The sequence below is a fragment of the Pteronotus mesoamericanus genome, unplaced genomic scaffold, assembly GCF_021234165.1.
Source record: "Pteronotus mesoamericanus isolate MK-2021 breed Mesoamerican mustached bat unplaced genomic scaffold, CSHL_Meso_final contig_221, whole genome shotgun sequence".
NCBI lineage: Eukaryota > Metazoa > Chordata > Mammalia > Chiroptera > Mormoopidae > Pteronotus > Pteronotus mesoamericanus.
Genome location: NW_026555092.1, coordinates 3687451 through 3701272, shown reverse-complemented (window position 1 = coordinate 3701272; position 13822 = coordinate 3687451). Strand labels below are relative to the sequence as shown.

Sequence of the window (13822 nt, the reverse complement as noted above, 5' to 3'; positions counted from 1 at the left end):
GGACCTACGATGGCTCCCACAGACCCCACGGGCTCCGGTATTTCATTCTCTTTGTTTTCATCCTTGCTCCTCCCTGTCTTAGAGCTGGACAAGCTGAAGAAGTTGAGCCATGAAATTAGAAACCCAGGTAAGTAATCCTCAGGCACCTTCTGGGTGTTTGGAGCAGAGCTGAGCTGCTAAGAGCCAAAAACTGGCTGGGAAGCCGCGGGAAGGAGGGGGACGGGGGGCGGGGCGGGGGGGGTGGTGTCGGGCGCATCGTGGGGCTTGAGGGCCAGAGACCCAGGGTGCCAGCAGTCCCTGCAATGGAACAAGGAAGCCGCTGGCTAGCGGCGTGCAGGGGTCATAAGCTTGGGTGCACATTGGAATCACCCCAGGAGCTTTTGAAAACTCCGATGCCCAGGCCAAGGCCCAGATAAATCAGAATCTCGGGGCCTGAGCCAGGACATTCGTGCATTTGAAACTCCTCAGGGATCGGGTGTCCAGCCAGAGTGAGAAACTCGGCCTTCGGCCTTCGAGCCCTGAGAAGAGAAACCGCTCCCTAAAATGAATTCGCTGTAGAGTGAGCATGCGCAAACCCTCCGCAGACCTCTCCCCCACCAGCTATGTCTCCCTCAGACATTCAGTCTCTGCGCAGACCGCCAACAGTGTGCTCAGGATCGGGCTGGTGGCGAGTACGGAGGGGAGGAGGCTCCACCCCACCTCTTCCGGTCCTCTGTCCTCTGCCTCCCAGTGATCAAGCTGATCTCCGGCTGGAACATTGACATCCTCGAGCGAGGAGAGGTTCGGCTTTGGCTGGAAGTAGAAAAGTTATCTCCGGCCGCTGAGCTGCATCTAATCTTCAACCAGAAGGAGATCTTCAGCTCACCGGTAACTGGGACTTGGATTCCTAAGTGAGGTTCCAGGCCCAGCACGTGGCTTCCCCACAGGTCGGGAGCGCCCCCTAGCAGACATTTCAGAAACAGCCACATGCTTTGGCTGGCTGTCACGATGACGGTGGGATGGAGATGGGGGGACATCTGGTTTTCAGAACCTGGGGGACAGGTGGCAGGGATCGTAGATGCCCGCCAATGCGAGGGACAATCTCACAAAGAATTCCTTATGCCCCTTACAACTTTTGAATGTCCCACCAGACATTCTTCACATGAAAAACCTACATTCATGCTTGTAACTGTCCAAGCCTAGACCTTAACCCTGAGATACACAGAAAATTTCTACACAGTTTCAATATGCACTGAATAGTTTTTATTCAAGTAGACCTGTGTGTCTGTATCATTCATTCATTTCCCTGATCCTGTATAGAATCTTTTTACATTTCTTCACTTAAATTCATACCAATTCATTATAAATCAGTGCAGAGTGAATGAGAGTGTATCTGAGCACCTACATATTGAAAATCATATTACTTTTATTTTTTTCCTATTACAGTTGCGGTACACCGTTGCTTGTTATTAGTTAACCTACATGAGTTGCCCGTATACAGACATAACAATTTCAATCTCATGAGAGATTCAATCATGAAATCAAATTACTGGGGAATTTTATCGCCCTCAGAAACCGTGTGTTCTAGAGAGGGTGCTGGTTCTGCCAGAGGAGAGCGAGCGCGGCGCTGGGTGTCACAGGACGCCTGTGGCGCCCCCATGGGTTGTGTGCCCTTGGGCAGGACCCTTCACCTCTGAGTGCCCCCGACCCTGCGTCTGTGCAACGGGGCTGGCTGGCCCAGAATCAGGAGGAGCAAATGAGAATATCGATTTGAATGTTCTGCTTAACAGTGAGGCATGACCTCGGCACATGCAGAGCAAGTGTGACAAAGTGTAGGCTCTCAGCACCAAGCGCCGGGACTGCCGGTGGCCCTGATAGAAATATAAATAAAACTTGATGGCTCCCTAATCCACACATCCAGACAATGAGGCCAGAGGGAATAAATAAGGTTCTAAATCTGGAAGACGTTTTAAAAACTGTGAAAATGTGGCAAAGTGTAAATGAGTGTTAATTCTGGATACCAAGTGCACAGGCTTTTTAAATATTATTCTTTATACTTACATGAAAACTTGTAAAAGAAGTAGAAAATAACAAAAAAAAATTGGCACCTTAGGGGTGTCTTTTGGACGCTGGTGTGTTCTTGGGGGCTGAGTGTGGGGAGATCCCCACTCTCTAAGCAGCAGAGGGTCATCCAGGCTTCCCTCCCCATCTCTGAAGGCTTCTAACTCTGCACATATCATCCCCCAAGTCCAACTGCACCCCGACTTGTGCCCCACAGTACAAATTCCCTGGGATTGGAAAAGGGCAAAAAGGACTCTCGGGGTTTGTTCTCCCCAGAACCGCCAAATCAACTTTGACCGGGAGAAGGGCCTGGTGGAAGTGATCATCCAAGAGTTGTCTGAGGATGACAAAGGGTCGTACACAGCTCAGCTCCAAGACGGAAAAGCCAAAAACCAGATCACTCTGGCACTGGTGGACGACGGTGAGCTGCGCCCTGCCCTCCCCGCCCCACGCACCCGGCCTCAGCTCTCGGCTCGGGGGTCTTCGGTCCACCCTGATGCCCCCTCTGGACCTGTGTTCCTCTCAGCTCATGCCAGTCCCTCCCTATGTGTTCACAGATTTTGACAAACTTCTGAGGAAAGCAGATGCTAAGAGAAGGGACTGGAAGAGAAAACAGGGTAAGTGTCTCTGGGGTGAAGTTCAAAGGCCTCGGCCACCGGGCCAGCGGTCAGCGCTGGGGAGCTCTGGACTCGTGGGTACACAGAGCCCTCAGCCTGCCGGGCCCCCGAGGGAGGGCCACTGCAATTCAGTCCAGCTCTGTCCCTGTGCCAGAACCAAGCAGCACTTGCCCAACCAGGAGGTTCAACACCTCCTTAACTTTTGCACCCTGGGCACCTCCCTTGCCTCACCCCAGCCTCCACACTGGTGGGGACAGAATCTGAGGACCCCAGTGGTCACGAGCTGCCCCCACCCCAGCTGGCTCAGCCTGGAGCTCTGAACCGTGGGTGTGTTTGTTTTGCCCTTGCAGGTCCCTATTTCGAGGAGTTCTTACAGTGGAAGGTCACAGAGGACTGCCAAGTGTTGCTGACATGCAAGGCAAATCCCTGTCCCTGCCTCCAGCCCTGCCCCCAGCCCTGCGCCCAGGCCCACTGGGACATCTTTGGCTTGTCCCCGAGCTTGGTGGCTGTACTTGCCCCAGTCCTCCAAAGCCAATGCCCTGTGCCTGGCTGACCCCACACCTGAAAAGCAGCCCCAGGGAGACTGCATTTAACCAGAAAGCAAAGCCACCCTTCACAGAGCCCAGCGAGCAGAATTAGGTTGAGTTGGATCAGCCTTGAACTAGGTCTCCAAGCTGCACCCGGAAGGGGTGTTTTGGGATCAGGGGCCTGAGAGCAAGTGAAGGATCTGTACGTTGAGAGGTTCCCTGGTGTCTGTTGGCAGCCTTGTCAGAGGCTCTGCTCAGTGCTTCATTCAGAGCAACTTATTTCATCTGCCTGATGAGCACCTGTGACTTGGGCATTATTACCCCTACTTTATGGATGAGAAAACACATGGGGAAATAGCTCAAGATCAAGAGACGGAGCCTAGTGTCTACCTGACTCCAAAGTGGTGCTCCTTCTCAGCACCCCGCAGCCTCTCTAGGGAACTGGAGGAGGGCAGAGTAGGGGTGGGTACTCTCCCACAAGCAAATCTGTTCAACAAACTCAAAGCACCTACTGTGCACCATACACTCTGCAAGGCACTGGGCCTCTAGGATCCCATGGGTCCAAATCAGGATTCTTAGAAAACAGCATGCCTCCTGCTGTGATCAAAACACGTGCAGGAAATTGGTTAATCATGATGCAGGGCATGCCGGGGTGCTGCAAGGAAGGCTTCCTGCAGGAGATGACATCTAACTTGAGACTAAGATGCATAGGCGTTTACAAGGAAGAATAGAGTAGGGAGGGATCAAGAGGCAGAGGGAACTCCATTAGCAAAAGCGCAAATGTCAGAAGCCAGCAGAGACAGAGGTGTGAGGGAGAAGATGGCTGAGCCACATGGTCAGGGTGTGTCTGTGCAAGGAGCCGAGGGTAGGGGGCAGTCACACATGTAAAAAAAAAAAAAAAAAAAAAAAAAAAAATTTGGATGAGCTGAGAGTTTGCTTAAAAAGAGGAAGCCCGGTGGAACCTCAGTTTCCACTTTCCTCAGGTGACCAACACCAAGAAGGAAACCCGCTTCCAGTGGTTCTTCCAGAAGAAAGAGACGCCAGATGGTCAGTACGACCCACAGACGGGTGCCGGGCTTCTCCGCATTGAGGAGGTAAGTGCAGCTCCAACCTCAGGGCCTCTGGGCAGTGCCCGGAGCACCAGGCAGGAGCCGGGAGCAGGCCAGGACTCGGGCGCCGCAAGTGAGGCGCTCACCGCAGGTACAAAATTTAAGGGGGCACCACAAACTCCGTAATCAAGATTAATGCAAAATCAAAATTGATGCAAAGAAAAGACCATGCGGGAAACAGTAACCCCCCATCTTAAATAAAGACAGGATCGGTAATACTCATTTTTCCTTTTGTTTGGACCCCAGTCCTGGCCCTGCCACCGTGTGGCCTTGGGCTATAGTCACTGGTCCTCTCTGGCCTGTTTTCATCTGGAACCTGAGAGGGTTGAGGGGGGGATGTTCCCTCAACGATTCCTTCCTGCCCCAAGAGTCTAGGATTTTAGGACAGGAAGCCTGGGCACCAGGCCTAGAACTCAGCTCACCCACCCATGCCCCCCGTGACCTCTGGGGGTGTGACCGGGTTAAGACGGAAACGCAAGTCTTGTTCTCACCCAGTTGATGGCTTCTGCCCGGCTGCTGCCTTCTGCGGCCTCCCTGGGTGCCAGAAGGGCTGGAGCAGAGGCAGGTTTCCTGGCTTGGACGGGAATGACAGATTCAGGGTCTTCTCCCAAATCCTGGCCAGGATGGTGCCAGGTTGGCCTTTGTCATCATGGCACAAGCTCCTCACACAGGACTTGGCATCATGTAGGTGCATCATAGCGACTGAGTCTTATAGTTACCCGGCCCCTTGGTGCAGAACTTTCTGGCTTCCAAAGAGTCACATCCCTTGGCCCTCGCAGCAACAATAGCACTGAGCAAAGGTCACGCCACCATTGAGATGAGTAGACTGAGGCTCAGAGGGTTTAAGGACAAAGGCACAAGGCTAGAGAGTGGGGTCAGAGGCCCCTCCAGTCACCGTCCCCGAGGTGTGGCGGGGACTTTGGAGCCTGCCCTGGGGGAGGAGGGAGAGGACCTAGGAGAGGATTGTCGGGGTTCAGCCCTTTGATTCCCAGGTTGAGAGCTGCCTCTGCCTTGGGTGCTGCCTCACAGCACCCTCTGTAGAAATGGTCAGGGTGGGAGGCCCTTTGAGGGGACAGGGGGGCCCATATCATTCCCCAGGCCCTGCAGAGACGCTGTGTAATGAGGTCACTTCTGACCTCTGGACCTCGCTTTAAAAATACCACCCAAGCTACTGGTTTACTGAGTGCTCATTCGGGCTTCATTTTGGGGATAACAAGCATGTGCCAGAGAGGACCCTCCTGCATCTAAGATGCATACACACTTCCTTCTGGAGAACTAGAGAGGGGTCCTTCCTTCCAGGGGGCCCCAGGAAGCAGGGCAGCCCAGGTGGAGGGTGAGCCATGCTCAGACAAGCGCCACAAGGAGGGCTCTGCTCGGGGAAGCCGCTCTCAGGTTCCGCCCCGCCACTTCCTCAGACGCGGACAAGCCCCGAGTCGGACCGCGGCCCTGGGGCTGGGAGGAGCCTTAGAGCTCACCCGTTCCAGATGGGTAAAGGGAGGCCCAGCAGGGAGAAGGGCCTTGCCTGAGATCACAGAGGACCAGGACCGCCTTGCTGTCTGTGACTTGTTCCAGAGCCCAGGCCAACACTGCCTCCACTCATCTTTCTTCCCAGCTGTCCAAAGAGGACATGGGGATGTACAGAGCAGTGGTTTCTGATGACCGAGGGGAGGACAACACCGTACTGGACCTCACAGGTGAAGGTAGGAGCTGGCGATGGAGACGGGCCGGCAAGGCCGCAGGGAGATCACAAGGAACGACTATGACCTGTGATCACATATGACCTGTGGGGTAAAATGAATGCGATCCCCACATCACTTGGAGCCAGAGAGGTTAAGTGACTGACCCAAGGCTGCACAGCTAGTCAGTGGCAGGGGCCTGGTCTCTATGACACTGGTGCCCATGTTCACTGATACACACCACAGCGAGCCCAGGCTTTAGGACTCAAAGGCCAAGTTCACTCCTCTGCCCACAGTGGGCCCAGGGCTCCTCATCCAGCTTGGTGGCCCAGCTGGCAAGAAACTTGTCAGCCAGCCCCTGTGTTCTCCAGCCGTGGTGCCCCTGCCCCATCTGTCTCCACCCCGATACTGAGTGCCCCAGGCCCTGCCTATCCCTGAGCCATGGGACTCACTCTGCAGAGCTCCCTGTGCCCCAAGAGCTGCTTGTGAGCTCCGCCGGCCCTTCTTAGGATGTCTTCATCCTGGTGCGTCCACAGAGGAGCCCAGCATCAACTGACCGCTCTCTCTGTCTCCCTCCAGCCCTGGATGCTGTCTTCACTGAGCTGGGCAGGATTGGTGGTAAGCAAGCCCCTCTTTTTGCCCAACCCTGCCCTGATGTCAGATCGTCTCCAGGGGACCTACAATCAGCCTTGGCGCCTGGGGGTGGGTTTAGTTTCCAAACCCAAAGACAGGGGTTGGAGGGAGAGGAGAAGCTCCCACCTCCTCACAACACTGCATCCCCCCACCACACCCCAAGAGCAGGGACAAGCTGGCGGGCCCCTTAAATGTGCTGCCCAAAAGAGCTTGGGGGAGTCTCACGCTTCTGCTCTGCCCCCCCAGTCCTCTCTGCAACCCCACTGAGAGTCCAAGGGACTGAGGAGGGCATCCGGATCTTCAGCAAGGTCAAGTACTACAACGTGGAGTACATGAAAACCACCTGGTTCCACAAGTAGGTCGGCTTTGCCCTAGAGCCCTAGCCAGGCTACAGGGGGGCCCAGCACCTGCCCCGGCCCAGTCCCAAAGGGTCAGCAGACAGGGTCTCTGACTGGTCCTGTTGCCCACAGAGAGAGTCAGGAATGGGGAGCAGAAGAGAGATCCCCCAGAGGAGAGGGGTAGCCTGGTGGCAGGACCATTTTTCAAGAATATCCATAACCACAGAGGGATCATAGTATTCGAGCAGCATCTGGAACTGGGGGAGGGAAGGGTGCAGGAATATCCGCTGAGTCACGGTGCCCTTGACGGTCTTTGCAGCCTTAGCAAACTCAGGCTCAGGCAGAGGCCTGTGGGGCTGGCAACTAACAGAGGGCTGAGGCTTGAAGGCAGGATAGATAAGGTATCCATGAGGACTTGGCTGTGAACCCCAGATCATTTGAAAGCTGAGTTTTCCCAGTGCTTCTTGTCCTTTGCATGCCTCAGCCCTGTGGAGCAGACACTGCTGCCCCCATTCTGTGGAGACGGTTAGACTGGCCTGGCCAAGTTGGCCAAATGAGTGAGAGCCAAGGCCAAGTTGAATTCCAAGACAATGGAGCCCCTTCTCTAGAGTCTCTGGGCCTTGTGACTAAGGTATCACTTCTGTAACACAACACTGGGGACGCACTCCAGGTATCTCCAGGAATGAACTTGAAGTAAAAATAAAGTTTATATGTTTTCTAAGGGCTAGAGGAGAGTGATTGTGGAAGAAACTCTGGAAAGATTTAGATGAGAATGGAAAGGTGAGGAAGTAACTCATAGTCACTGACCCTGGAGAACCATTTCCTCCCACTCCCTGCCTACAGAACATGTCCCAAATACAGACTCAGCATTGGCACCCAGTTGATGTTCCACAGGATTCAGTCACCAGATGGATGGATGGATGGATGGATGGAGGAATGATGAACGGATGAGTAGATGAACAGTTAAGGAATGTCTCATGGATGGTCACCACCTTCGGCCCACAAATCTGGAAACAAAACCCCCAGAGCGGAGTTTGGGGCAAGAGGTGCCTGCAGGCCTACAGGCGGACAGGCTGTCCGGAGCAGCACAGATGGCCTACGCCGTGTTAACCATTTATTTGCCCTCACATCCAGAGAGAAACGCCTGGAGAGTGGTGACCGGCAGAGGGCTGGCACCACCCTGGATGAGATCTGGCTCCACATCCTGGATCCCAAAGACTCAGACAAGGGCAAGTACACCCTGGAGATAGCGGCCGGGAAGGAAGCCCGGCAGCTCTCGACCGATCTCTCAGGGCAAGGTGAGCTGTCCGCCTGTCTGTCCTCGTGAAAACCCTGTGGGCTTTTGGGGGAGACTCCCATCCCCCGACCCACCCTGGCATTGCCCCAAGGGAACACTGGACTGGGAGGGAAGAATGTGTGAAGAACTGGTCTGCCTGGAGCCCTGTACTTGGGGCTCACAGGGGCAGACGCCCTGACACTCCCACTTCCCTTCCCCCCTTTCCTTCTCACAGCCTTTGAGGACGCCATGGCTGAGCACCAGAGACTGAAGTAAGTTGCCTCCGTTTTCTCAGTGTAAATCATAGGCCCCTTGAGTATGGCATGAACAGTGCACAGGAGCCCTTTCTGGGGCCCAGGGCCAGCTCTTCCTCTCCCTCATCGTCCCCTCACCCCTACCCGGGCAGGACTGTCCTTTAACAAATGGAACCTTGAGCCTTTTTTCCATTTCTCTTTTTCAGAGCCTTGGCCATCATCGAGAAGAGTAAGTCCACCCACAGTTCTGTTGTTTTCACGACTGGGGTGGGGGCGGCTTCCAGGAAGCTTATGCCTCCTCACAGGCTGCGGAGGTCCCCTGGGGTCTGTGCAGCTCTGAGCTGTCACGGAGCTGCCCGGGAAACCTGGGCAGTGGCAGCGTGAAGACAGAAGGATAAGGGGTTGGAAGGTACCTGAGGCCATGGGTGTGGAAGCGCCCAGCTCGGGCCCAGTGCCAAGCAGGCCCACAGGCAACGTCCGGTGCAATGGCAGGTAGAACCCGACAGGAGAGGGGTAGACAAGGAGGAGGCTGGCCTGGCCTCTCCAAGGGACGTGTGGGGCCGGGGTGGCTTTAAAGCTGAAGCTGGTTCTGGCTGTTGGGACACTGGGACCTCATCTAATTGGGGGCCCCGCCCCAAACCCAGATGGATGTGGCACGGCCTCTAAGCTGACCAAGGCGCCACCACCAGGTCCATGCACTTGAACTTCCCAGGTCTGCCCTGGCCGGTTCTAAACCACCCAGTTCTAAGAGACTGGCTGTCTGGTCCCATGGACCCAGCAGATCAGAAAGTAGGAATTTCAATGAGGAAAAGACTTCTGGTAGCAGAGCAAAGCAGCCCCTGACAACGTGACAAGGAAGGAAACTGAAGGACTTTGAGAAACAGAAGCAAGAACGAAAACTCTGCTAACTTGGGGTCACTTGTGGGAGGGGGGAATTCGCCCTGCATGGAGACATTGTCCCTGAGTGTCCCCACTTGGCAGTAAGCGGGGGCCTCCACGTTCATAAATATAACCTGGAAGGGGCCATGGTGAGGGCAGGGTCTAAGTGTTCGTGCAGTGGGGAGTCCTTGCAGGGGGCAGCGTCCTTGAGGGGAAGGGTGCAGCCCGGAGACGCCCTCACGCTGCGCCTTGCCAGGGGGAGCGCTGATGCGGTCAGGGAAGATCCCAAGCCCATCACACTGCCGATCTAATCACTTACCCAGCAAGAATATCTCCTCCCACCCCGGAATATGTGTCCCTGGACAGGACACCTGTCCAGGACTCTAAAAGAGGGAAGCTGAATCCACCATGTGTGGTTGCCTGGGCTTTTGGAATCAAGAGCCAAGGGAAGGGGACCATTTCACCCAGCTGGGAAGCACTCGGTGAACATCCAACAGCATCCATCTCTGGGGCCTCCTCCCCCCGCCCCGATTCAGTGTCCTGCTCCCCTTCTGTCTGGCTGACTGACAGAAACCAGCCACCCAGGCTCTCCGCGCCCCTGATCCATGCTCTAGGGTCCAAGCTGCCTGCCCCTTCTGGTCCCACAGCCTCAAATGCAGCCTAAAGAACATATTGACTTTCCGCTTAGTGATGTACAACCAGTCTTCTTGCCCACCCACAATGGCCACCAGGTCCCCTCCTTGACCAGAGTAACTGTCCCAAAAGCTTCTGTCCCACTTTTCCTGGCCCCTCTCTTGGGTCTCTGGCTCCCTAACCCCTACTGCGCGCATTTTGCCAGTTTAAGGCTGCAAGCAATCTTGATCACCTTCTCTCCCAGTCCTAGAGGGAGGGGCACCTCATTGTCACCTCCAGGTATCACCAATCATAATGATGACTTCAAGTCAGTGACAGAAACACATTATGTCCCCTATCTTCTGTTTATGAAGGCAAGGAGATACGTAATACCAATGTAAAGTTTTATACCTCAAAGTGCCAAAAATAGAAAAAAAGGAGCATTGCTTAAAAACAAGCCTCAACTCGGTGGGAACTTGCTTCTGGGAAGCAGTCTGCAGGGAAACATTCATTACTGGGGTCTTATTTTTCCATTCCAGATCGTGCCAAAGTGGTGAGGGGCCTGCCGGATGTGGCCACAATCATGGAGGATAAGGTACTGACTGTCCCCAGCCCACAGCCAGCAGTCCCATGCTATGTTCCTTCACGTATGCATCAAAAATCAGGGAGCAGCGTAGCACTGTGGATTCCAGAGCCTGGCCGAGTGACTGCACCTCACTGGTCACATGTGGCATAAAGGAAAGCCCCTGAGCTGGGTGTCAGGCCCGCGGGCTGCTCACCCCAGCTCTGCCAGATCTCTACTGGACCCAGGTGTCAGGGGCTAACGTCTGTGAACCTCAGTTTCCATTAGGAGTTAGATGATCCCTCAAAGTCCTTCCAGGACTGAAATTATGCAAGTCTAATATTCTAGAAAACAATAGCTAGCATTATTATGGTGCTTACTTTGTGCCAGGCACTGTTGCATATGTGTTACCTATTTTAGGTTGATTAACCATCAAGGCGACCCCATGAAATGGGGTGTTATTAATAGGCACATTTTATAGCTAAGGAAACTGAGGCCCAGAGAGGTTAAAGGACTTGTCTACAGTCACACAGTTTGCAGGGGCAGAGCTGAGGCAACCCAGCTCCAGACTGAGTATTTGACCATGACAATATAGGGTTCTGAGTTAGAGCTTCTTCAAGAATTTTCAAACTCAGTTTATAAACCTTTGTTTTAAAGCAACATAGCCTTATTTACATGGTAAAATCCTAATGACAAATATACAACAAAAAGCAATAAAGCAAAGTGGAGGCCATTCTGGGGCAGATTCATTGTCAGAATATTAATGATCTAAAATCCTAACTAGTGAGCAGTCTTGTAGAGAAGTTGGGGATGGAGGACATGGGGTTAAAGCGAAATGTCTCTCCCTTTAATGTTATCTCTTTATGTGATACAATAAAACACGCAGAAAGAATTTATCACAAGAAGCAACTTGCCCTGGGAGCTCTCCGGGAGAGTGGAGGTGAATGCCGGGGTTATTACAAGGGGACTAAGCATTCCCTGCCTGTCCTTCCAGACCCTGTGCCTGACCTGCGTCATCTCAGGAGACCCCACCCCTGAAATTTCTTGGCTGAAGAATGACCAGCCTGTCACCTTCCTTGACCGCTACCGCATGGAGGTGAGGGGGTCAGAGGTCACCATCACCATCGAGAAGGTCAACAGTGAGGACAGCGGGCGCTACGGCGTCTTTGTCAAGAACAAGTATGGCTCGGAGACGGGCCAGGTCACCATCAGCGTGTTCAAGCATGGGGAGGAGCTCAAGGTGCTGAAGAATATGTGATAAGGCACAGCCTGAGGTCTAGTCTACATGGGTCAGTAAGGTCAACGAGTAGGTCACAGCCTGGCACAGGCCCCAGGGGCAGGGCAGAGGGGAAAGGGACAAGGTGGAAACCGGGACACAGGGTTGGGATGGAGTGGACATACCACAGTGGAACAGCAAAGAGGCCTCCAGGATGGTGGGATCAGCCCTGGACTTGGGATGAGACACTTACATGAAAGACTCAGTTTCAACTCTGTGCTCTCCATGAGCCTTGCCTTTCTCATCTACCAAATAGGAATTCCTTCTCCTGTTTATGAAAACACTTTATAAACTATATACTAGTGGTTCTCAACCTGGGGGACAAAAGGCAATGTCCAAATTTTTGGTTGTCACAGTGGGGGGTGTCTATGGACAGACGTGTCTATCGGTAGAGGCCAGGGATGCTGCTAACCACCACAGCTCCCCACCTCATGGACTTATCCAACGCCAAGGGTCAACAGTGCCAGGGTCGGTTAGCCCTGCCATAAAGTCGTATGTCACAATAGCCCTCTTTTAGGACACGATATTTTCCATTCACATAAGTTCCACTGACATCCAGCACATGCCAGGCTGAGGATGGCATTGGGAGCACAAAGATAAATGACATCCAGGCCCCACGCTCAAGGAGGCTTCAGCCCCTGGGAGGGTCAAACCTGGGTGCAAATGACTCCAGGACAAGGCAGAGGCTAAAGGTTACACAACAGGTGCAAATAAAGTGCCACTCGTGGTCAAAGGAGGGAGACAGATGTTCGTCCCCATGGGTCAAGGGTTTTAAAACACCTTCATGGAACTAGGAGAATTGGGAAGGACCCTGAAAAGTGAGTCCAGTTTGGTGGTGGTGGCAGGAAGAGGACATTTCAAGAGTGGGGCACGATGACAAACAAGGCGAGGAGGTGAGGGGACACTGCCCTGGTGGCGCTGGGTGCCAGGCTGGTGAGTTGCATGGCCCGCGGGACGCCTTCCAGCTCGGGGCCTGTGCCGGCTGTGACGGACACGACTTGGCCTTGCTTGATGGACCTCAGTTCAGAGCTGGGCATTTCAACACCCTCCAATTTCCTTCTTTTTTAAAGATTTGGATTGGGGGAGGTTTATAAAGTTATAGAGGTTTGTTGTAAAATTTTGGAAAACCATGAAAGTCATAAAGAAAAAAATAAAAATCACCTATAGTTCCAATACTGGAAGATAACTCACCTCTGGTTTCTGAAATGACTTCTAAACTCAAGGATAAAATGAGCCCCTCCTCCATCCACCACCTGCACACGCATCAGGCATGGTGGGCAACCTTCATCCCCCAGCTCCTGTTCTGCGCTCATGGTGCAGCCAGGCCAGGCGTTCAAGGGGGAGGGGGAGAGGCAGGGGGCGAGCATGGGGAAGCAAACATACCTTGGGCAATTCTTTTCTTTTCTCTGGGCCTTGATTTCCCACCTAGAAAAGAGGAAGTCTGAACCCTGGCTACTGTGGCTCAGTGGACTAAGCACTAGCCTGAGAACCAAAGGGTCATCTTTTTGATTCCCAGTCAGGGCACGTGCCTCGGTTGTTGGCCAAGAGTCAACCCATCAATGTTTCTTTCACACATTGGGGTTTCTCTACCTCTCATTCTTTCTCCTTTCCACTCTCTCTAAAGATAAATAAAAAAACTTTAAAAAAATAAAAAGAAGGCTGAACCATGGTGAGGTAGCTCAATTGGTTAGAGCATCATCCCATTGCCCCAAGGTTGTGGGGTGGATCCGCTGTCAGGACACATACAGAATCAACCAATGAATGCGTAACAACAAATCGATCTATCCCTTTCTCTCTCTCCCTCTCTAAATCAATAAATAAAATTTAAAAAAATAAAAAGAAGGCTGGAAGATCACTTTTGAGGGCCCTTTCAGCAGACACTAAGATCTTTTTCACTTCCCAGCACTCAATCCTCCTTTGCTTTTCTCTTCCCTTGATGGTGCAGTGAAGAAAAAGGCTCATGCTCACCCTCCCTCCCACTCTCGCACTTGGAATCTCAGTGGAGAGACTTCGCTTCTTACAC

At 53.2% G+C, this 13822-nt stretch overlaps 1 protein-coding gene across 2 annotated transcripts in view; it reads left to right on the top strand.

Moving 5' to 3' along the window:
- MYOM3 (myomesin 3) overlaps window positions 1–12964 on the top strand; it is a 46122-nt gene extending 33158 nt beyond the window's left edge. For both annotated transcript variants that reach the window (XM_054571727.1, XM_054571728.1), the window contains exons 24-37: window positions 83–127; window positions 731–867; window positions 2317–2461; window positions 2598–2657; window positions 3008–3075; window positions 4168–4278; window positions 5906–5993; window positions 6549–6587; window positions 6849–6957; window positions 8075–8238; window positions 8452–8488; window positions 8677–8699; window positions 10501–10556; window positions 11518–12964. In XM_054571727.1, the coding sequence (XP_054427702.1) occupies window positions 83–127; window positions 731–867; window positions 2317–2461; window positions 2598–2657; window positions 3008–3075; window positions 4168–4278; window positions 5906–5993; window positions 6549–6587; window positions 6849–6957; window positions 8075–8238; window positions 8452–8488; window positions 8677–8699; window positions 10501–10556; window positions 11518–11781 (1346 nt within the window). In that variant the 3' untranslated portion in view covers window positions 11782–12964. The remainder of the gene's footprint in view (window positions 1–82; window positions 128–730; window positions 868–2316; window positions 2462–2597; window positions 2658–3007; window positions 3076–4167; window positions 4279–5905; window positions 5994–6548; window positions 6588–6848; window positions 6958–8074; window positions 8239–8451; window positions 8489–8676; window positions 8700–10500; window positions 10557–11517) is intronic.
- The last annotated feature ends 858 nt before the right edge of the window (window positions 12965–13822 follow it).